At 31.0% G+C, this 22,702-nt stretch overlaps 1 protein-coding gene and 1 long non-coding RNA gene across 2 annotated transcripts; both read right to left on the reverse strand.

Annotated features, from left to right (window-relative positions):
- Positions 8,146-13,960, reverse strand: LOC109348293 (digalactosyldiacylglycerol synthase 1, chloroplastic-like). Its single transcript, XM_019588673.1, has 7 exons — positions 13,284-13,960; positions 12,029-12,061; positions 11,366-11,453; positions 10,193-10,677; positions 9,845-10,111; positions 9,362-9,711; positions 8,146-8,925 (listed from the first exon to the last, which is right to left on the reverse strand). The coding sequence occupies exons 1-7, from the start codon at positions 13,851-13,853 to the stop codon at positions 8,391-8,393; spliced, it is 2,328 nt and encodes a 775-aa protein (XP_019444218.1). The 5' UTR covers positions 13,854-13,960; the 3' UTR covers positions 8,146-8,390.
- Positions 16,509-16,903, reverse strand: LOC109347586. Its single transcript, XR_002107619.1, has 2 exons — positions 16,750-16,903; positions 16,509-16,560 (listed from the first exon to the last, which is right to left on the reverse strand). It is a non-coding gene; the product is annotated as an uncharacterized LOC109347586 (long non-coding RNA).

Below are 22,702 nucleotides of genomic sequence, written 5' to 3' on the forward strand. Positions count from 1 at the left end.
ATTCATAACACCAATTTAAAATCATGTCAAATACAATATGAAAAAGAAAAGAAAAGGTAGAAAAGAAAAATGAAATGGTTTACTATATAGAGTAAAATATCATTTTCATCTTTGAAAATCATTTGATCAATAACTTAATGCCTAATTATTTTTTGACATTATGTTGGTCCAATAAAACATTCGTTTCCTGGGACTAAATTGACATGCATCTTAAATGTCACCTTAGCCTTGATGATGCTTATCTAAAGTTTTCATATACTGAGCTGGCAAAAATATCTTTGAACACTAAATTGAATGAAAATAATGATTTACTCTACTACATGATCCCATGTCACCACAAACAATGCTAGCTATGACGAGGACACAATGGACCATTATGACTCAACCATTATTTGTGTGTTTTAGGCAAGGCCACGAGCCAGCTACGCTATTATAACCTACATGTACAGAAATCAAAGTGAAGATTGTAGCCAAGTAGGTTTTGTTCTTCGAATCAGGATTCTTTGTCTCCAAAACCTCATGCCCTTATGTCTCAAGTTAATCTTATCTCATCAAATAACATAGAAAATATTATTTTATATTTTGTTTATTTTTTTTCAAGTATATGTTAATTTTTCTATTTGAATGAGACACAATGGGTCATTTCAATTTTCCAGTTAATAGAACCAAAAAAATTTGTAATGAGTCGACTCATTTCTCACTTCCACAATTTCTTTTCTCAAAGAATAATTATTTGTAATTAAGTTTATATATTGTGGAATTTAACTTCACTAAATCATTGTCATGATTTATTATGTCCACATCAGAAGGAATTGTGATTTGGCATGAGTACTAACCTTAAAAATTAGAGCACCAAAAGTATAGACTTTCTTGCTTTTGCTTTTATAATAACTGCAATAAATATAAAGGACAAGGTAATTAGCTAGACACAATGAACGTTTCAAATTTGTAATAATTAATTAGGCCATTATTAACACTATTAACGCCATAATTCAGTGGTTGAAATTTCTAATTCTATCAACAAACTTAACATAACCAACATCTGTCGGTTCAAATGGTACATGTTTGATTCCCCTTAAGCAATGTCTCGGGTTCGAGTCTTGTGGATAAAAAATACCCGCTAGAGGAGTTAGCCACACATAACTGTGAATGTTCTCAGCTCGAAAAGAATTGCCTCAAGTGCGAGGATATACGTGAGAAACAAAAAAACAAAGTTAACGTAACATCTTCAAATTGAACAATTATGTTAGCTTCAAGCTGGAACAGTGGTTGAAAGATTCCATATAGAGCCTTCCCTTGTAGCTAACAAACACTGGGCCATGTATCAATTAAGACTTTCAAGTCTTAGTTGAAACAGCTTATTAATATTGTGGAAATAGTTTGTTTTGAAACTTTTACTTTTATGAACGTGGCATGTTTGTATCCATGGACTACCCTACAATTGGTCTCAAGTTAGGTTTTCCCTAAAGGCCAATCCCTGTTTGAAACTTTTGACCATAAGATAAGATAAGGACATGTTCTTTCTACTAGTCCTAATAGTGACACTAAGTAATTTTCAATAACCCCACACCACATCATTTGGAGAATACCACCCTACAAGTTTAATGTTTGTGCCACTTAGAAAGTTGAATTCCAATAGCAAAATGGGAAAATGGAGATTTATTTTTCAGAACTTTTAGTGACGAATGCTTTGAGTTCATTGGTTAAAGAGTTAAAGAATAGGAGTATTATATTACAAATCAAAGACGAACAATATGTTGGTATAGTGGTGTAAAGTCTCACTAAATTTCTAAATGATTAAAAAGTCAAATATTTAATTCCTAGAAGTGACGTTTATTGGGAGATTAGTTCTTTACCCAAATAATGAGATAATTAAAAATATTACAAATGAAAGTTTTTAGACTTAATATATTTAAATTAAACATGTCATTTTCAACTACAAATATTTTAATTTGGATTCTTAACAAGTGTCTTTATGCGGTTGTTAGCATTTTGTTTTCTTATTAAAAGAAAGAAATTAAATAAAAGCATGACTTGCCTAACTATTCTTATCCAAAGTACTTTATGTGATGCTTTGCTTTCGTTAATTTCCACATTATCCCAATATTTAATCGTTACAAAAGACAAAGACAAGAATCATAGATTGCCAAGTTATAAAGGGGTTAGATAGTGACGTAGAAATTTTATCTATCCTATCCTCATGAACAACTTGTAAGATATTAAAATGCTTTTCTTAATGGAAAGAGATAGATAGCACCAACATCATTATTTTTAAGTATATTATACACTTATTGTGGTTGAAAGATACTTGAGTAACATAATTTTTGTAAAATTAGAAAGATCTTCAAGCACTTTGAATGTTAAAAAAAAACAAAATGCTTTTGAATCTCATTGAAATATGATCTATTGGCTAAACAAGGCTTATGCACTACCCACTTTTTGGTAAATTGTGGTGTGGAATTCCTAAAATACAATATTAAAATTAAAGTTGTGCTTTTGCTTTGTGTTTTATTTGATTCATTATTTTATAGCATCTACATGTTTAATAAACTAAGGTTTCAAGGGTTAGTGCCTCAGAAAGTATGTACATATCCAAATCCTAGATAATTGGATCACTTTTCCTATTCCCTTATAAATGTTGCTTAAGTTAATTACATTCCCAATATTGTTTAAATTGATGTCTTTTTTTTCGGGAGTTATTTTATTCCAGTTAATTTATGAAGGTTTTCTTGTATCATTTTGTAAAATTTCTTTTGTTTTACTCGGTCTCAAATAATCATATTATCCTTTTACTTAATCGGTAAGAGATTAATCTTTAATGACACGACCAAACACATAAAGAAACTTTACATGAAGTCAAAATTTTACATAAACTTAAATTCAAGATAACTCAATTAAAATTGGCAGATCAAATAACAATGTATTGATTCAAATAGGGGAGCATACTCTACTAAAAAAATGGATTTCTTGAGGGAGATTTTTCTCCTCCTTTTGTGTATGTATTTTATTTTATTTAATTCTCATTACTTTTGATGACTGAATGAAAGTGAGTTTGGTATGCTATGTGTGTGAGACTGGGAGTGGCCCTAAAACTGAGACTGTGTCCTTAGAATTGATGGTCCATTAACCAACTTGCATAATTCTGAAACAATAATGGAGAGAGGATATGGGTCCTATATTTCTCACGCCTATATATAAGCCAAGAAAAATGTATTTATAAGCAAGAGTTTTATATATTGTTACTACATTATTTACCTATTCATATTTAATCATAATTGACTTTCAAATAATTAAATGGACGATGGATAAGGTAATAATTATGTATAAATCTTTACACTGATAATGTATAGATATTACAATCAATATATAAACTATTGAATGACAATATTCCCACCTACTTATTAGGGTAGTAGTGGTATCCTACATGTTTTCTTCACACACTACTATGCTCCAAACACATTATAACATCATTTGCCAAATGCCACTTTCCCCTTTGTTCACAAGTCACAACAAATTATAACAAACTCCTTTGTATCCATTCTCTACCTCCACTCATTCTTAACTATACATGAAAAACATTAGGGTAAAAAACATATTCTAAACAAGGCGTATAATCACTGTTTTTAGTGCTCAATTTATTTTTGATTAAAAGTAATACTTTTATCCGTTATATTTGAGTTGGAAGATAAGAGTGAAGTCTCTAAAGTTGATTTTGTGGTAGTGAGATGTGCTTGGTCTTTTATAAAGTGGGATATTTTTGTATGAGGCTTGTGTGATATATTTAGTGTTGTTAGTAACTATATTGTTTTTCTTTTTACACGTTTGATGGACTTGCATTAGATTAAGGATTTAATATATATTCATCATTCATATGTTAACATCATTGACTCTTGAATAAAAGTAATATAAATTAATGGTGAATGATATACTGACAATGTAAAAAACTTTACACTAACTGTACATAGATTTTAAACTCTTAGATTAGATACGGTTTGTTGTTAGATTAGGACGGTCTAAGAATGAAAAAAACATTGTTTCTTGGAAGTTCTTTTGCACAAGACACACGGTTTCAATCACAATTGCTATATATCCATGTGGTTGGTAAGATCAATATGCTAAATATGCTTAAAATTATCATTTATGAGTGATAATTACCTTGAATCATGCCAATATGATCAAAAAATCAATTATAAATTTATAATGACTTGTGCAGTTCTTAATATAATGTTAGAGATTAGAGTAGTACTAAAATCTTCATGTTTCATATACAAATTAGAAGTGTGAAGAACCTTTTTAAACAACTATTCCAAATAGGGCATTTGAGTTAGATTGGATTTGGGACAACCCCCAAAGTTTATGGAAATTGACATGCATGATTGTGAACATTCGAGTAGAGTAACTTTCACTTTTGTGACCATACTTAAAGATAGAATCTTAGCTAGAAATTATTTCTCTTCAAACATGTTCTAAAGTTCTCCTATAATTAGAGGACACAAACATGACTTTTTTTTAGGGATGTCATATAGCTAGGTATGATGAAAAATCATTACATGCTTTATCTATTTATAATAATCATTGCGCCTTCCATGAGATTTAATCAAATCAGGCTCCAAGAAGAGAGAGATGAACATGAACTGAGTGTTAATCTTATCAAAATTTTGGGGCAATCTTAAAATTTATGCTTCATTTTATTTGAATGCTGGAACTTGTTGTAGGAAACTACACGATTCTGGCATTGGTTTTGGCTAAGTCGAGCAATGGAATAGAAACTACTAAATTGGAGGACCAAAAGACTATTCTTTTATTACTATTAAGCTACACGTTCAATGTTATATGTACAATATAAAATTTATTAAAACAAATTTATTCACTGATAATAATAGTATGAGTTTTATAATTATCGATATATTATTCATTATTCATATTTAATCATCATTAACATAAGTGAATAATGAATGACAGTAAAAATATATTAAACTGAAAATTTATATCAATGTCCTAAATATTTGGGCAGCAGCACAATTCAATTTATTAGGCCCATGTCCATAATCCTTTAATTTGTGAAACTGTTTATGTGGGTTTAGGGGTGAGCAGGACCCGACCCTATCCGCTCATCCTGTATAGCCCGATCATGATCGGGTCCGAATAGGGACGGGTCTGATCGGGTCTAGGACAGGGTTCAGGTTCAAAAAATAGACTCAGTCAATATTTAGGGCTGGATAGGGACAAAGCATGACTCGACTCGTCCCGTCCCATGGTCGCTCGCTCATCATGTTCGTATGTGTTTCTACTCACATGTATATAGAATAATGATATTATTTTGGTCGAAAATATCATTTGTTCTTTAATTTTTACATAATATATGTATGATTAATAATATATATAACATATAACATTTTATATATCAAACTACATAGTCATGATAACAAATAATATTGAGTAGGGGTGGCAAAATTACCTATAGTCCAAAATTCATCCAAATCCCTCCAAATTAAAATCCATCCAAATCCATTTGTTAGAATTAATAGATTTAAATGGATATAATCCAATGGATAGTGTTGATAATGGATGGATTCAAATCCATCCATTATATCCAATGGATAGCCATGGGTATATCCATTTGGATGGATACCCAATCCATCCAAAAAATAAAAATAATTTTTTTTCCAATTAATTCAATATTAATATAAAAAATCCCTTTCACATTTCTAAGCACAATCCCACACACATTACAAAAGTTGAAAATTGCAATTGTGATTTTAAAAAAGTGCATGTCAAAAAAGTATAAACGATTTCGACCTTAGTGTTTTACCCCAACATCTTAATGCAAAATATAAATATATCATTTTGGTTATCGACTAATGTGATAATATAACAACAAAATGAAATATTTTAGGATGATGGACTATTGCATACAACTTATGGAAGTCCTAATTAATAGGGGTGTAAGCGGTTCAGGTTTAAAACATGAAACCGATGAAATCGAACTGAACCATAAAATGCAGTTCGGCTCAGTTCTGCAATTCGGTTCAGTTTTTTTATTTGGAACCATTTAAGTTCGGTTAGGTTCACGATCTTGTAAATTTTAGAACCATTAGAACCGAACCGGATCACATATTAAAATAATTATATTTTATATTTGGATGGTTAAGCTTTAAAGTTAGGAGATAAAATATGATTAAGAATTTAGTATCATTAATACATATAGGATATAAATAAGAGGCAAATAGAAAAAATAAATTAGTAAACAAACTTAAATATCTATTATCTCTATTATCCATTGAAAAGATATAAAGAAAACTAAAAAACTAGTATACGTTTTGTTACTATTCAGAGATGAAATTAATTAAATAAAGAAATAAAGGAACTAAACGAAAATAAAGAAATATCTTGAGGACATTACTAATGATATGGAGTATTAAGTGTCCTATTTGATTAAAGAATTGTATCAAGTTTGTCATTCTTAAATTTTGTTGGACATTGTCGAAGATTTTGTGGACTAAAATTTCAAGTTTACAGTGCGTTGAGATGTTGAATTATTATTGTTTTACTAGAAAGAATATTAAATACTTTATTATTCATATGTTTAGTATTCATGTAGTTGACTACTTGACTCTATACTTTGCAAATTTTGATCAATTATTTCTTAAGGATTTTATTTAAATAAGTTGAAAAAACTGTGATACCGAACCGAACCATTAATGAATGGTTCGGTTCCTAAATAAAATTTGTGGTTAATCGAGTAGAACCGAACCATATCTTTGTGTTCGTTTCTGTCACTAAATTACGTCAAAAACCAAACTGAACTTTTACACCCCCCTATCAATTATGTTGCACTAGAGATTCTTGTCAATAAGAGTGCTCATAAAAAAACTTCACAAATTCACCTTTTTAAAAGTACTTTTTAAAAATGTTGGTTAAGAAAATTATTTTTAAAAAATGCTTTTTCTTAAATTACTTTTTAAAAGTAATTTTTAAAAAAATACATTTTAAAAATGTTTTTTAAAATTAATATTTAAAAATGCTTTATTAAATAATAACTTTTAAAAGAATATATTTCTTCAAATTAATTTATTAAAAATGTTTTGTTCAAATTAAGAAAAAGTGGGTTGAATATCCATCCAATCCATTAAAATGGATACATGGATAGAATGGATGAATTGGAAACCATGGATATGGATGGATTGAATAATGTAAAAATGTGATGGAGTAGATTTATATGGATCGGTGGATAGTTTTCTATCCATCCATTAGGATCCAAATCCAAATTCATCCAATTGTCACCCCTAATTAAAAAGTCTTTATCTAAAATGAGTATGCATTATATTTAATCGGGTCTAGGCTCAGGTTTAAAGTGCTAGTTTTGACCGGTAGGATTGCTTGACCGGTATAATTATCATACTGTACTAATATTAGGTCTGACTCACCGATTTACTGGTTGAAAACCGATATGAAACGGTTTTAACAACACTGCCTAGTTGTGAATTGATTGGCCACTAGGTGAACCAGGGTCCTAACCAGATATTGGAATATTCCAGTACCTTGATTACAACAGTACTTATTTTGAGACTTAATCCTTAGTGAAAGGGTTAGCAGACTTAGCCAATGGGATCACCGAATCACATGCTATCAAAACTTGCACCATTGAAAATTGTCATTATAGAGTAAAATGATTGCAAGTGCACCCCACATGCAATATTGGCATATAACTTCTGCTTCTTCATCAGCAAAAATAAAGTCTTTTATGGCTATACATTAGCCAAATTTTGCACAGACTCAATATTTTAAAAGGGCACTTGACATTGAAATAGAATGTGATAGCATATATGAGTGGTCAAAATAATGTTGATCAGCTAAAACAAAATGATGCTAATAAAAGTATTTGTGGTTCAAATCAGTCCTTGCATCTTAACATTTTTATTTTTTTTGTACTACTAAATGTATCTCTTCACCCTATGAGCTAAGGCTATTATAATCTGCACTTCGTAGTGTTCATTGATTTCTTTTTAGCGTACTTTGGCCGGTTATTAAAACTTGGTGTTCCATGTTAAACTACTGCATATTCATGACACTACTCCCATAAGGGTCGTAGGAAAACGTTCTCTTTTTACCATTATTACAAGCAAGAACTTGATGTATGTTCTGATAATAATATCTACACGTAAAAAAGAAACAAAAATTATTGACTGAAAGCTTAGCAAATAGCAACCACCTAATTACAACCAATAATTGTAATACAACGTAGAAACTATAATCCAACCACTACCATGTATTTACTAGACATTGATAAAATTTTCTACCTACAGGCATGAGATAAAGATTTTTACAGTGCTGCCATAATCTATCGTTGCAAATATTCCTCCACTACAAATTCAAACTAGTCAATTTATTTACCAGCCATAGATAGGATTTTCTACCTGTGGGGGCAAGAGATTAAGGTCTTTGCAGTGCTGCTTGTCATAATCGCGGGTTCCAGGCATTGCTCCTGAACATAATCTCAGGAACTCGTTCCCCGTCATACAGTAATGAGCAAATGCCAAGCTTCCATCTACAATTTGTGTCAGATTAGGCATAGAAACTGACTTGGTGATGCGCTTTCTATTATATGTACTTGACTTAGCACCATCCTTTTCATTGTTCAATATTCCGTCCAGCTCGGAATATTCGATAAATCTTTGAGTAGCAGCCTCCCAAGAAAGTTGATATCTTTGCCCAGGTGTAAGAGGATGAGGTTCATTTTCTAGTGCTTCTTTTACCTTCGCAACGAAGTCATTAGATGTCTTGTAAGTCAAACAGTTGGGAAATGACATGAAGAACTCATTTGATGGATGATCAGCACAAACTACAAATTTTCCCATGGCGAGTGCCTCAGCTGTAGCGGTACATAGCACATCACTAACGCTAGGATTTATGAAGACTTTGTACCTTGATGAAGTAAATAAATGGTGTTAGAAGAACTAAATTTCATAAAAGCAAGTTCCGTATTCAAGTGTGGGTTCATAAAGCATGAGCAAGCACGTATAATGTGTAGGTGAAGATGTACATGGTCCTTATTATAAGACACTTTTAACCAAATTATATGTACCAATAAGAGTAGTAAATTTTCTAGATTTTATATAAAAAATGCAATAACATTAAGATTTTACCCTCTTAAGTATCTCCTTGGAAAGTTCATAGATATATTGTATCCATTAATGAACATAGGACAGATAAGAGAAAAGGCAATAAATGTTGCATAGAAACCTTATAAAAAGGACCACCAAAATCTTCAGAATGGTGCCGTATAATTGAGATGTATGTATCTTTCCAGTACATATATCTTAATTTATTTATTTTAGCTCAGTTTTCAAATTATTCTTACCCATGAAGAGAATCATCTGCATGGTCCCTTCCATTCTGGAAGTTGAGATTCAAATCCAATCTCCTAGCTGCCATATGAACTTCATTAGCGTCCTCTCCGCTTCCAAATACATCCATGTTAAAGCCATCAAGGTCAGTCTTATGCTTTGATAACAAATCAATCAACTCCTTATACCCCTTTGCCCATACCATCTTTCCCAAGAAATATGCCCCTTTTGTGAAAGCTATCTGGCCTAGCTTCCTTTCTGCAGCAACCTTCTCTCCAATTTGTAAGAACTTCGGATTCACACCATGGACATTGCAAATTACAGACTTGGGTAAATCTTGAGTGGAAGCTGAGAGGCGAAGGACCTGTATATAATCATATAAATAATTTAGTTCCTTTTTGTCTCATTTAATTCTTTCCCGATAATCCAACAATATTTGTAATTATCTCCCAAGTTAATCAAAGCTTGCATAATAGGATTATAAGTATCATACATACCTTGTCACAATACGCTCTTGTAACCCAGTTGTTTATGTGTTTCACAAGGAATGCCTGAAGAGCCCCATTTTTCTCCCTCTTGATGTATTCTAAGTAATTCGTGTGGACAATACCAACAACATGGTTGAATTTGTCCGTCCAACGCTTACCATGATGATACCAATTCAAATGTTCTGGTTCTTCCAGAATAGCAATGTCAGCATCCCTGGATGGTATAAATTGAGAAGTATCTCCAGCAGGTATTATACTACGTCTTGATTTTGAAAACTGCATGCAAGGACAGAGGTGTGAAGATTGATAGTAATGATAGGAAACGAGAGGATATAACTAACTTCATCAAAAAGTTACCTTCCCAGGATAAAAGGAAATTTTGAAGTCTGCCTTAAAACCAATCCTTTCCCCCAGCCAGTTGCGTATATAAGCTTCCTGCTCCTCGGGTGAAGTAAAAATAACATTGCTGGGATAAACTTGTTCTTGATCTGATTTACAAAGCCATGGAACCAGCAGAGTGACTTTCTGTTTTCCGGATTGTGATAAATATGCAGCTCGAAATAGTGGGTTTACAGCTGTTCCTGTCATCCAAGGAAGACTAGCAGTTGTGACTATTGCGACATGTCTTTCATTGTCTGATGCATCACGCTTTGCAGGGTGTGTCCATAATCCACCGTCATACCTGTGCCCTGTGCTCTGAAGGACACTTGCAATTCGCAAATCCAAATCATCATTTACGTTTTCATTCCCAGCGACAGCAGATTCTTCTCCAGGAAGGGACTGTAGTAGAAGTTTGTTCTTGCGTTTGCTATACAAGCTTTCTACTATCTTGTCACATATCTCTACAATAACATTAGAGCAAATCATCAAAATTCAGGGGCTTATGGCAAATTATTAACTTGCCACCAATATATTTGATACATCTTTCATCAATGGGAAAGCTATAACCAAGAAAGCAAACATACGATCCTGCATTCCTGCCTACTCACAGCCATTGAACTTGTACTAGATTTCATAAAATTTAAATAACTGTAAGCAGGAGATATTTTCACTTGATTGACGAATAACTTGGATTAATCAAAATATAAGCATGACATACACGAAATATGCTATAATTGATGAATTTTGTGAGAAATTCAACAATGAATAATCTAATAGTGGATGCTTTACAAAATCTGGTATGGGGTTTATTAGAATAACTGAGACTAACACTACCCCGGAAGCTAGCTAAAAAAAGGAGAGTTCTATGCCATATTCCCATTTGGTGTAGGAGTATAGAGTTGAAATTTGAAAGTAAACTGTATCATGAAATCACACAGCAATTCAAGAATTAAAACAAGAAACTTGAAGGGAAGGAGAAACAAACTTGGTTATCAATGAAAACAAGTGAAACACTTCTCACTGCAAGAGACAATGTTTCTAGAAAATATTACTGATTAAATCAAAGTGAAGACATAAAACTTCCAGAATAGACATATAAAGCGAAAAACCCTGAAATGAATTCCATGTAAGTTATGTATAAACGTGTACCTCTTCTAACTCCAATTTGATCCAAAAATGGCCCAGATTGTTTAACAAAGTATGCTAGAAGTTCCGGTACATCCAGTGGTTGCACTTCCTGCAACAGATGTTAAAAAGAAATGTTAATTGCGGTTCACTATTCAAACCAAGACATCAAGTTCAGAACATACAGGAAAGCCAACTACAGATGAAGAAATGAAGAGTGATATCCTTATCATGAAAGCAACTATTTAGATATAGCATTATCACGAAGGCAACTATTTAAATATAACATTCTTATAATGCTTGTATTGTTTAGCCCCTTTTTCTTTGTCATATCATGTATCCAATTTTTTCCCAACTAAATGTTCCGATGTCTAAATTAAAACATAACTCGAATAACATTCAAAATGACATCAAATAAAAGAATTTGTGCCTGGCTGCCTGCTAATGGGAAGCAGATATTTTTGGATACATAGCTAAAGCAAAATCTAAAGAGTAATGGATCTTATGTCTAGATTGATTTAAAGTTACTTAGACAGACATATTCTATAAGGTATCCTGATATGTCTGTACAGTGGTCCAAAGAAAATTAGATCTTTCCAGTCACGTAAGTTTCTCTTGTTTCTCTACAGAAAAGTGCACAGTACTTGAACATGCATATTCATAAGATCAGAAGAAATATGCACAAACCTTTGACTCTTGAGGATGCCTGCACATTGATTTCTGCAACAAACAAACAGGCAAATTCTTAGAACCAAAACCCTAATCAAATTTATGTTCAAATGCACAAAAGCATATATTATATCTTCCAGCCAGTTTACTACATGGTGATCATATTAAAGAACATTTAATAAAGTTAGTCACATACTCACATGCTTGAGCTTGGCATGTAATTCTCTAAAATAAGTAAATCATGATATCCATGTCATCCCAACAAAAAAAAGTGTATTGGCCACACTACCTTTCCACTAATGAATCATCTTAAAAGTTGGCTCATGAAAGGGTCATGCCAAATATTCTATGAATCATTAAATTCATTGAAACAAGCACATAAACTGCAAACAATGAAACAAATACAACACACAAGCCTATTGCTACAAACACCTATCACCAAAGGTCGAAAAGTATTCATACAGCAGTCATCACAATATAGGTCTTTAACAGAAAATAAGCTTTCACAGTTTCACCGGAAAATTTAACTTTGGTGAATACAGTGGTTTAGCCAAGCAGTCTCTTACTGCTAAGAATAAATGACTTTAGCAACTTGAAAGTCCCAAAAAAACCCTTCCCAAAACTACACTCACAAAAAAGATTATTTCCACTCTCCCAAACAAGTGACAAAACATGCATTCCAATTGAAGAGTATAACCCTATTGTAACAACTCCTCTGTAGTACTATAAATTTTGAAAAACTGAAACAATACAGAAGCAACTTAAAATCTTAAATGTAAATAAATACAACAACCATGTCTTTTTCCATTAGTTGGGATCGAGTACATGAGCCAAGCGGAACCATCTTATTGTAAATCATGTCTATAGTCAAATCATTCAAAGTTAAATACGTCTTAATTAATTCATCTATAGTTTCTCTTGGTGTCCTTCTGCCTCTAACTATTAAGTTACTCTATTACCAGCCTTCTCTGTACATACTCAAACCACCTATCGTTTTAAGGTGCAGTTTGAATGGTACACGAGATTATGTTGCATTTACATGCAGTGTGGGAAACTGTGGCAATAGTGTGGCTAGAATTGTGGTTGCGGAGCACAATTTAAAACCATGTCGATAGGCATTACCACAACTTGCATGTAAATAGATAAAACACCAAAAACCCATAATTCAGACTACATGTACGTATTTATATTAAAGATGTATGATTATTATAACCTATACAAAATAGAAAACAATTTCAGTGAAACACGCACTACTTAAGATTGAGGAACATACCAAACTTGACTTGAATTTCTCCACGAACTCACTGTTCTTTTCGAACTCTTTAAATCTACTCTTCAATTTCCGAATTGGTTCCCAATCACGAACTTCACCATCTCCTTTCCACTCTCCCCAATCCCAAAACTCCTTCAAACTCAACCTCCTTCCCCTCTTTTCCCTCTCAAATTCCACAACATTCTCATCAGATTCCTCTACCTCTTCCATCTCCGAAACAATAGCGTTCCGAATCGCCGACAAATCGATCCGAATGCGTGCCTTAGGGCGCCACTTCTCCAGAACATTCTTGCTGAAATCAGGCGAAGAGTACGCCCTCCGCATTGCAGACAATTTAGGCCGCAACTTCTTCACGAACTCGATCTCCGGCGGTGGAGGAGAGTTCATGGCGGGGATGGAGAAAGGCGGAGGAGTGGCGGAATTCAAGAAGTTATCGAGTCCACGGTCGAATGACGTTGCTAGGTTCTTGAACGAGTTGGCTCGGTCCTTCATTAAACGAAGATCTGCATCAGCAGAGTCACGAACCTCTCTCCAACCCTTGGAGAGGAAGGAAAATGCATTCGGTTCCATCTCTAAACCCTAAACCTTAAACCCGTAAATTCGATAACTAAGTATTTAGTTATCAAAGCAAAAGAGTTCGTTTTTTTTCTGTATTTGGAGAATGTGAGGTTTAGGTTATATAGTATAAGAAGAAGAAAAGGATGGAGGGAAGATTATGATTGTTTTTTAACGGCTGGGATGGTTTTGGAACATTGCACAAGTTTTCTAGAAGCTAGATTCACAATGTTCGGATGTCGGGGTCTTTTGATCACGTGACGTGCTGAGGTGGCGATGTGGGATTGGACTATGCAAGATCTTGGTTATTGTGGGAGGGAAGAATATTCTGCAATGATGTAGAAGAATAAAACCTTATCTTAAATTATTTCAAACCATATAAATATGTTGTATTAATTAAAAAAATTAAAAATTTATTATTTTTATTTTATTTACATATATGTGAAATAGGATTTAAGATAAAATATGCAAAAGCATATCTTTGTTCAAATAATATAGGTATGAGAGGTTTAAGTGGTTATTGGATGAAGTTAATTACAATTTTATTTTTGGAATTATAACAAATATGGATATAATTATTGTTCAAGGTACACATGATAGGTGGTAATTATATTTCCAATTTTGAAATATTTAACTTTGTTAAAACAATCTTAAATTTTGTATAAAAAAAATCTTTAATTTTGTTAAAATAATCTTTTATTGATTATGTAATTAATTATAAATATGTTATTTTTAATAAGGAGTTAATGACCACAAATGACAATGACACAACCTATTTCAAGTTTCGCTCATATAGATATGTTTAGAATGAATTAGACTCTTTAGTACTAAGAATATAAAAGGTGAATTTTTTTAAATTATTTAATTTAAAATTAAATAAAAATTTACACCATTAACAATTTACTTTTTCATATGTTATGATTTTAACTACGCACTCACATCTCCAATAATATAGAGGAGTCATACTCATTTGAAATGTGTCACTCATAATATATCCAAGGTAATTAGGTAAGGTGTGTGTATGAGTTTCCTAAGTAAAAATATTAAGTTAACATTGAAAAACAAAAATGTTGAATTTTAATCTATTAAATACACAAAATGTAGAGTTTAGGGTTTTGGGATGACTTCTATTTATTGCCCTAGTGATCATGGGCAGGAAATTTTTTATATAAAAAGGATAGAGAGACAAAGTGACCTAATACTAGGGCTAAATGGAAAGGGAAACTTAGTGGAGGTTTTAGTGGAAAGGAAGTTAATGAGAAGGGGTATAAATTAAATAAAGAAAAAAAATGTATTTATTAACATAGTTTTATATATCGTCACTGTAACATTCATTGTTCATATTTAATCATTATTAATTATTCTTTAAAAAAATAATGAAAATAAATATCGATAATACAATACTTGTGAATAAACTTTTGCACTGATAGTATATAGATATTACACACATAAATTATTTCTTATCATAAGATATGGTAAAATTTATTTAAGTAAACTATACAAATTGATCACTACGTTTTCATCTTCCTCTTAGCATCTATTTTTCAATTGAAATTATTTGGTCGACCATGCAAGACAATTTGCACCAATAATCTTCATTTTTCTCTCAAGGTCGATATAAATTGACTCATTTGGAAGCTACTCTTATTCATCCCTTACCATTACCTCACATTACACTATTTTTTTGTCTCATTGTATTTCTTAATTTGTTTTCGTGTTGTGTTGCTTCTATCTAGCCACATGTATATTTATTTAACAAGCATATTTTGCCGACGAATGTATTTTTGCAAGATTATGAATAGAACAGGTTCAAAATGTGTTGTTTCTATGTACAGTATAAAAAAATTGGGCTAGGCCCAATATTGAAATACAAACACCAAGTTGCTACTTGAATCTCTGTCCATTAGTACTAACAGAAAAAAAAAATGGCAGCTGCTGGTCATGACATAAGTCATAAAAATGTTACAATGTAAATTGGTTGATGTAAAATAAATATTTGTCACTTTACTAGTTCAGTACTATATCCTATGTGAAAGAGATTAAGAGGATACATAAGCATTTTACATATAAGTTTATTTTTTAAATATATGGAAATGACTCCCATTTTAAAAATTGTTATTGCCAATAAATAAATGAGAATAATTAATATTGATTATAAGATTTGAATAGTAAAAATTAAAAGACTTAACTTAAACCCCTAACAATTAGTGCTTATATTTAAGTGTCAAATAAAAGACTACCTATAAGATGAAGTAAAACATATCACCAAATACTACTAAGTGACACTTCCACAAAGTGAAAGGGCTACCATCATATTAGTGTATTTTTTCATTAAAATTTACATCTTAACACCAACTTCTATGAAATGAAATTTTATACACACTATTCTATGTTACTATCTTTGTCACTAATGAGAACTAATCACCTCAATAAATAAATTAAAAAACATAAAACAAGTTCTAAGAATTTTAATAAGATGGCTATTTTATATTGGTATAAAGATAATGTCTTAGAATAATCAGCATAGAAAATTTCAATTGAATTTATGAAAACTGCATGGGATTGATTTCCGGATTCAACTTGTCATACAATTGTGCGGATAGAAGTTCCTTTAACAAAATGAACTAATGTCCTATTTCGACACATAAGATAAAATGAAAAACAAAAATCACAACAAAAATATTTTGCATATGAAGTTAAAAATTAAATGAAACGAGATAACCTCCCACAACCACATGATAGAGGAGGGACAAATAGAAGTATATAGTCATTGTTTGTGGTACTATCAAAGGTATCATTTACCTTTTTGGGTAAATAATTAATCTCTTTCGGAGTTCATGACTGTCTCTCCCAACAAATGTCGCTTTCAATAATCTAGTTATTGTTTGTAACCGAAAGAGATATATATAACTCATTTCACTGGCATAGGGCCATTCATGAAGCATATCACATGTTCAAAACCAACAATAATATAATTACCATGCATATGATGAGACTTATCTCTAACAATTGGTGCCCATGAAATATGATCTATGACCAGTGTGTTCTCTCATGCACAAAATATCCAGCTTGTTATTCCCTCACTCTTCCTTCTATACTATTATATGGTCCCATTGTCTATAACATCTATCTTTTCAGCATTGAACAAACAAGACAATACCATTTCATCATGCTAGAGATTCTCTTTACCTTTGTCTAGGTATAAATTGCATGTAACTTTAACTTTCACCTTTAACAAACACCCAATACCTTTGATTATTAAAATGTGGGTTTTTTCTTCTGAATTTCACCTTAAGGGCCAATGGGTAAGGAGTTAAAATATTTATTGAAAAACCACTTCGTTTTTATCAAAGTTAAAAAAAAAATACTTTTTTTAGTTTCTTATCCGTTATCAAAATCCTTAAAATATAATAATATATACATTTATGATTGTATTGGAGAAATTAAAGATGAATTATAATGTATGCCTTACCAAGTTATCCATTTATGATGTGATAGTCTTTTTTGGATTTAAAATCGTAATCTTTAATGTATGCCTTACGAAGTTATTCGAATTTTACATATATTTTTATGTAATAATTGTTAACGAACTATTTTTGTTAACGTTAATGCATGCATATATAGACAACAATCATGTTGACACTAATGAATGATTGATTCATTTGATATTTGTATTAAGTAAGTTTTTGATATTTATATTAGGAGAGTCATCATCAATTAACTTTACCATGTTGTGTTAATGCTTACAACACGTAAACTTAATAGAAGAATGAAATAATAACCACGACCTAAGATAATTTATGTAATTAATACAAAAATGAATGCATGAGTTATCTAGTAATTTGTTCTCGCTCCTATTTTGGGATTGGGAAGGAAGAGGGATAATTGAAATCTACCATAAATTAGGTTACTAAGAAATTCAAATGATAATGACTAATGACAAAACGGTATAACAACCGAAATCAAAACGAAAAGAAAGATAGGAAAATGGAGATTTTAGAGGAAAGTGCTTAATGAAAGTAGAGATGGGTCTCCAACTTTTGACTATTTCGTCCCAAACAAAGTACTATATTTATTTCATATTTAATTCACCATACACTAAAAACCAAAATCATGGCACCATATATGGACCCCAACTTTTTTCGTACTATTGATTGAGCTGTGTGCCTTACCCCACAACATTACGGATGACAAAGAAAACCGAACCTGCGAGTACCACCCGAACCTAACTCGAATTCAATAGAGAAAACTCGATGTGATTGAATTCAGTTTCAGGTTTTATCCGAGTTCAACTTCCGAGTTAGGGTTCGGGTTTGATATAGTTGATACCCTACTTCGAACTCGCCCCAAATCCAATTAACATATATAAAATCATAAAATTACACATAAATACATATATAAAATATATATATATAGAATATATATTTATAGAAATATATGTTTGAGCGTGTTTTCATCGGGTTTGAGTTACACGAAACCCGACGGGTTTAGGGATTGTATAATTGTTTTTAACTCCGCTTAATTCGGGTTTGAGTTTTGGATTTCGGGTTCGAGTTTGAGTAAGCACAAACCCGCCCCTGCCCCACCCCATTGTTATTCCTACACAACATAATGTTTTTTTTGCAATATGCAAGTTCAAATTGAACATTTTGGTTTTGAAAAGAAAAAAAAATGTATGCATAATTACTAGAGCTGATTGTATATAATTTTTTATTCCAATCTTATATAGGTATTACACACTTTGTTTTTTTTAGAACAATGTAAAGTAAGGGTAGTGGAAAGTGGATACTCCTATCCCAAAATTGTTGGTATGTTTGTTGAACATTTATTATTTGTTAAAACATGTCTGGTGTGCAATGATACATAACATTAATATCCGTACTCAGCTACATTTGGCTTGTGAAGAGGTTGATCATTTTTTATCATTAGATATGATGGGTTAAATGAATCTAGATTTACTCCACCAACAAAACGTTGATATATTGATAAAATGTCTTGCTAGATTCTTATAATGACCAAAAGATCAAGAATTTGATTCATGAGAATAATATTTATGTTTTTTAACTAGTTACATATAAAATGATAATTTTTTGAGATATATGTAGATATAAAAAGTTAAGGGTAATAAAATTAAAAATAATTTGATTTGTTCTATGAGAAATTGTTAAATTCAGCTTGTTCAAATAATGCTATTATAAAAATGTAACCATTTTCAGCAATCATATATATATCTCATTTTATTTATGAACCAAAAAAGCATGCATTAAAAAAAAGAGTGTTAGGTGTATACAAAACCATCTACATACATCCAAAATCAAAACATCCTCATTATATAAAGATTTCAATACAATAGATGGGGTTGTTACACCAATAAAAAAACAATAGCTTTATTATATGTATAATACCCCATATCTATATTCTTGCCTTAACCAAATCCAGAGTACCCACCAAATCATGGAAGACATTGTTATTCAATTGAACCCCATTTTGCAATAGCCAAACAATCCAAATAAATTTGTTACTAAAAAGCATCACACTTTTATAACAAGTTTATCAAAGCAACACAAATTGGAACCAAAATGTACATTAATTAAACTTTTGTCTAGGGCAAAACCATCTGAATATTTTCATTGTTGTTTCACTAAAAATTCAGGTGAACAATATTCATCCTAATAGATTAATCTATCATTGACTTGATTATTTATAAATGGATTTGAGTATCATCCTTGTACTTCATCTAATAATATTTTTGTCTTGTAAAAGAGTATATAAAATCTTCGATTTGTTGAATAAAATAATTTAAATAATCTCATAGTTTACCAACTTTACAAGAATCTTATCTATTTGTAATATATTGTTGCTCTTGCAATTTTGAAGGTCGTGGAATATATGAAGAATACACGTAAGATGGTTCGTTGATAGCAATGCAATATAATGAAACTGGGGCATTGCACTTTGATGCATGCACCAAAATGGAGTTGATGAAACCATATTCTTCACCGACAATGGAACTTCTTTAATTAATCACCAATAGAAATTAAGAAGATGATTACGACATTTGAATATTTTCTTCAATCATCTTCCATTAAAATATACAAAACATTTTTAAGTGGATAAGAAATCAAGTGACTGAAGATTCATGCAATTTCCTCTTTCTTCTTTCCTCCTTCCTCCACTTAAACAATCATTTATTTAATAGAGGGGCCCATGAATTTAAAATTGTGGGGTAATATTTGCATAAATCAATAATAATAAAAATTATAAATGAACGAACATATTAATTAATTATTTATTAACATTAATTATTAATGTGAGTACCATTGTACTTTTCTTATGTTATCAAAACTAACAATATTATATTTTTGTAAATCAAAATTTAGAACATGATTGTAGGCCCGTAAAAGGTCACCAATGGCCATGATGATGATAATATTTATGTGAATGTTTCGCCACTAAGCACTAACAATGGTTGTGCCTCCCTCTAAGTGCTAGCAACAAAGGTACACCAACCAAGCACAAACCATGCAAGGGTTTGGACTTTTAAGAAACAATTGTATTAACAATATGTATGATGAAAGTGATAAATAAGACATATATCATAATTTTAGTGACTGAAGTAGATATTTATATCTTGATATGAAGATATATTTTAGTCTTTAATTTTATTGACATATAGATCAACTAATTTTGAGAGCACATCTTCTATACCAAAAAGTGTCACTTTTTTTGATTGGTTAGAAAAATATTTTATTATTAATTTTTTAATTTAAATATATTGTTTTCTAACCCATTAAAGGAAGTCATGGACTCACACACTTTTGTGAGATAACATATATATCCCATACTTTTGATATCACATCTATTTGTTTAAAATATAAATCTCCCCTTCTTGTCCCACTAAAATCCTACAACTATTATTTCTCATGTGAAACAACATTCATTTAAATTTGGAATTTTGCATGGTTGTTAGGGAAGGCGACCGACACATATAGGCACGGGTACTAGCTACTCGCTACCTGTTTTAAAATAGGAGAATATTATCCATACTCGCTTCTACTCTTATGCGTACCCACATATAAGTTTTTTACGGATATTTCTGGGTACCTACGGGTACAACAGGTACCTATGAGTTTCCTACATTATAAATGAATTTTTAACATCCTATTTCTATTGTATTTCAAATGAGATGAAACTTAATTAGTTTTGTGCTTTTTGATTGAATATTTGACAAAAATGCTAAATCTATTGTTGTTTTCTATTTGTGTGATTTGGTGTTCCCATTTTCTTAATAAAAGGTATATATTTTCTTTGCAATATATATGCGTTTCTACACATGTAATAATATTTGTAGGATATTTCACCACCAAATTAAATAAAAGATGTCAACACGGTAAAAATGTAAACAAAGTAAAAGGAAAAGATGTACATAGTGTAATGAAGGTTATGATAGTATAGTTTTTATTTTAATTAAAGATGACATAGTAATTATATAAATAATGGATACTCGCAGACACGAGTATCCACCAACATGGATACCCACAGACACAGGTACCATAATACTCATACTCGCCCGTATGTAGTACGAATATTTTTAAAAAACCATTTGTAAAACTCGTCGATACCCGTTTGTAACCCGTGTCCGTATGGGTTTTATCAGCGGGTATGAGTTTTTTGTCATCTCTAATAGTTGTTCTATTGATAGAATGCATGTGATCATGCGAGTTCGATCAATTGACCACGAGGTAGAGTACAAAGTAAAACAATGGTATTTTAGTAAAATAAAATAATATTATATTAACTAATGATTGAATTTATTAATGTATATCGTATGGTAACCTATAAGTAGGATTGAGCTTGAGTCTGATAAGATTTATTTTTTATTTGATCTTAAATATTGGTCAAATCATTTTATTGAATCCATATTCGACCATAAATTCGAAGCTAATCTAATCCATATATCGTTTGAGTCAGCATTTGAACCTGAACCTAAATTCAATTATATATAATGTATACCTTTTTAGATAAAATATTCTTAATATTATTAACGAATGAAATGATATATATAATATATATGTGTATGTATATATAATCACATATATATATGATGAAAAAATTAGTGAATCATTATACTTTTAACCAAATAAATGTCAGTATCTCGTACACAAATATAAATATAATGAATGAATAACAATAAGACAAATTATGCTTGTCTTATAACCGACTCAAAATATTGAATGAGTTTGATTTTAAACTCGAAATCAACCTAGACTTCATTAGATTCAATCATAGACAAGTTTAATCATGATTTGATTAACCTGACCCTCTTCCCCATGACTACTTACAAAGCTAGAGGAGTAACAACAAGACTTATTAATTATGCTACGAGAACCATTAGGAATATATATGCTATCCCACTTTTGTACTACTTCATGTATCATCACCTCTAATTCATTGTTTTTTTTAAAATTAAATTACAATGATTTAATATTTTTCTACTTCTAAAGCTAGTAACAACAAGACTTATTAATTATGCTACTATAACCACTAAGAAGTATATTTGCTGTGCCATTTTTTATATTACTCCTAATTGGTTGAATTTTTTTATAAATTAAATTATAATTATTTAATATTTTTCTGATCAATCATATATCTTGACACATATACAGTGACACAAAGAATAGGACATCATATATGGACCCCAACCATTATGATGCACATCTGTTGTCCCACACTTATTGCACAACCTTGTGATTGATCAGAAAATTATTTAAAAATTAAATTTTAACTGAAATATTTTTTTTTTAAACAATCATAATACTATGACAGATGGAGTAACACTAACTATGAGACATCATATATGCACC

This window comes from Lupinus angustifolius, chromosome LG05 (assembly GCF_001865875.1).
Source record: "Lupinus angustifolius cultivar Tanjil chromosome LG05, LupAngTanjil_v1.0, whole genome shotgun sequence".
Taxonomy (NCBI): domain Eukaryota; kingdom Viridiplantae; phylum Streptophyta; class Magnoliopsida; order Fabales; family Fabaceae; genus Lupinus; species Lupinus angustifolius.

What these genes read in the sequence shown, in the direction of transcription:
- LOC109348293 (XM_019588673.1), bottom strand. Translation starts at nt 13,853, where the DNA reads ATGGAACCGAATGCATTTTCCTTCCTCTCCAAGGGTTGGAGAGAGGTT. An exon ending in TTTCCTTTTATCCTGGGAAG is followed by an intron (nt 10,112 to 10,192) that starts GTAACTTTTTGA and finishes CCTTGCATGCAG; the next exon opens with TTTTCAAAATCAAGACGTAG. An exon ending in GCAGATGATTCTCTTCATGG is followed by an intron (nt 8,926 to 9,361) that starts GTAAGAATAATT and finishes TACTTCATCAAG; the next exon opens with GTACAAAGTCTTCATAAATC.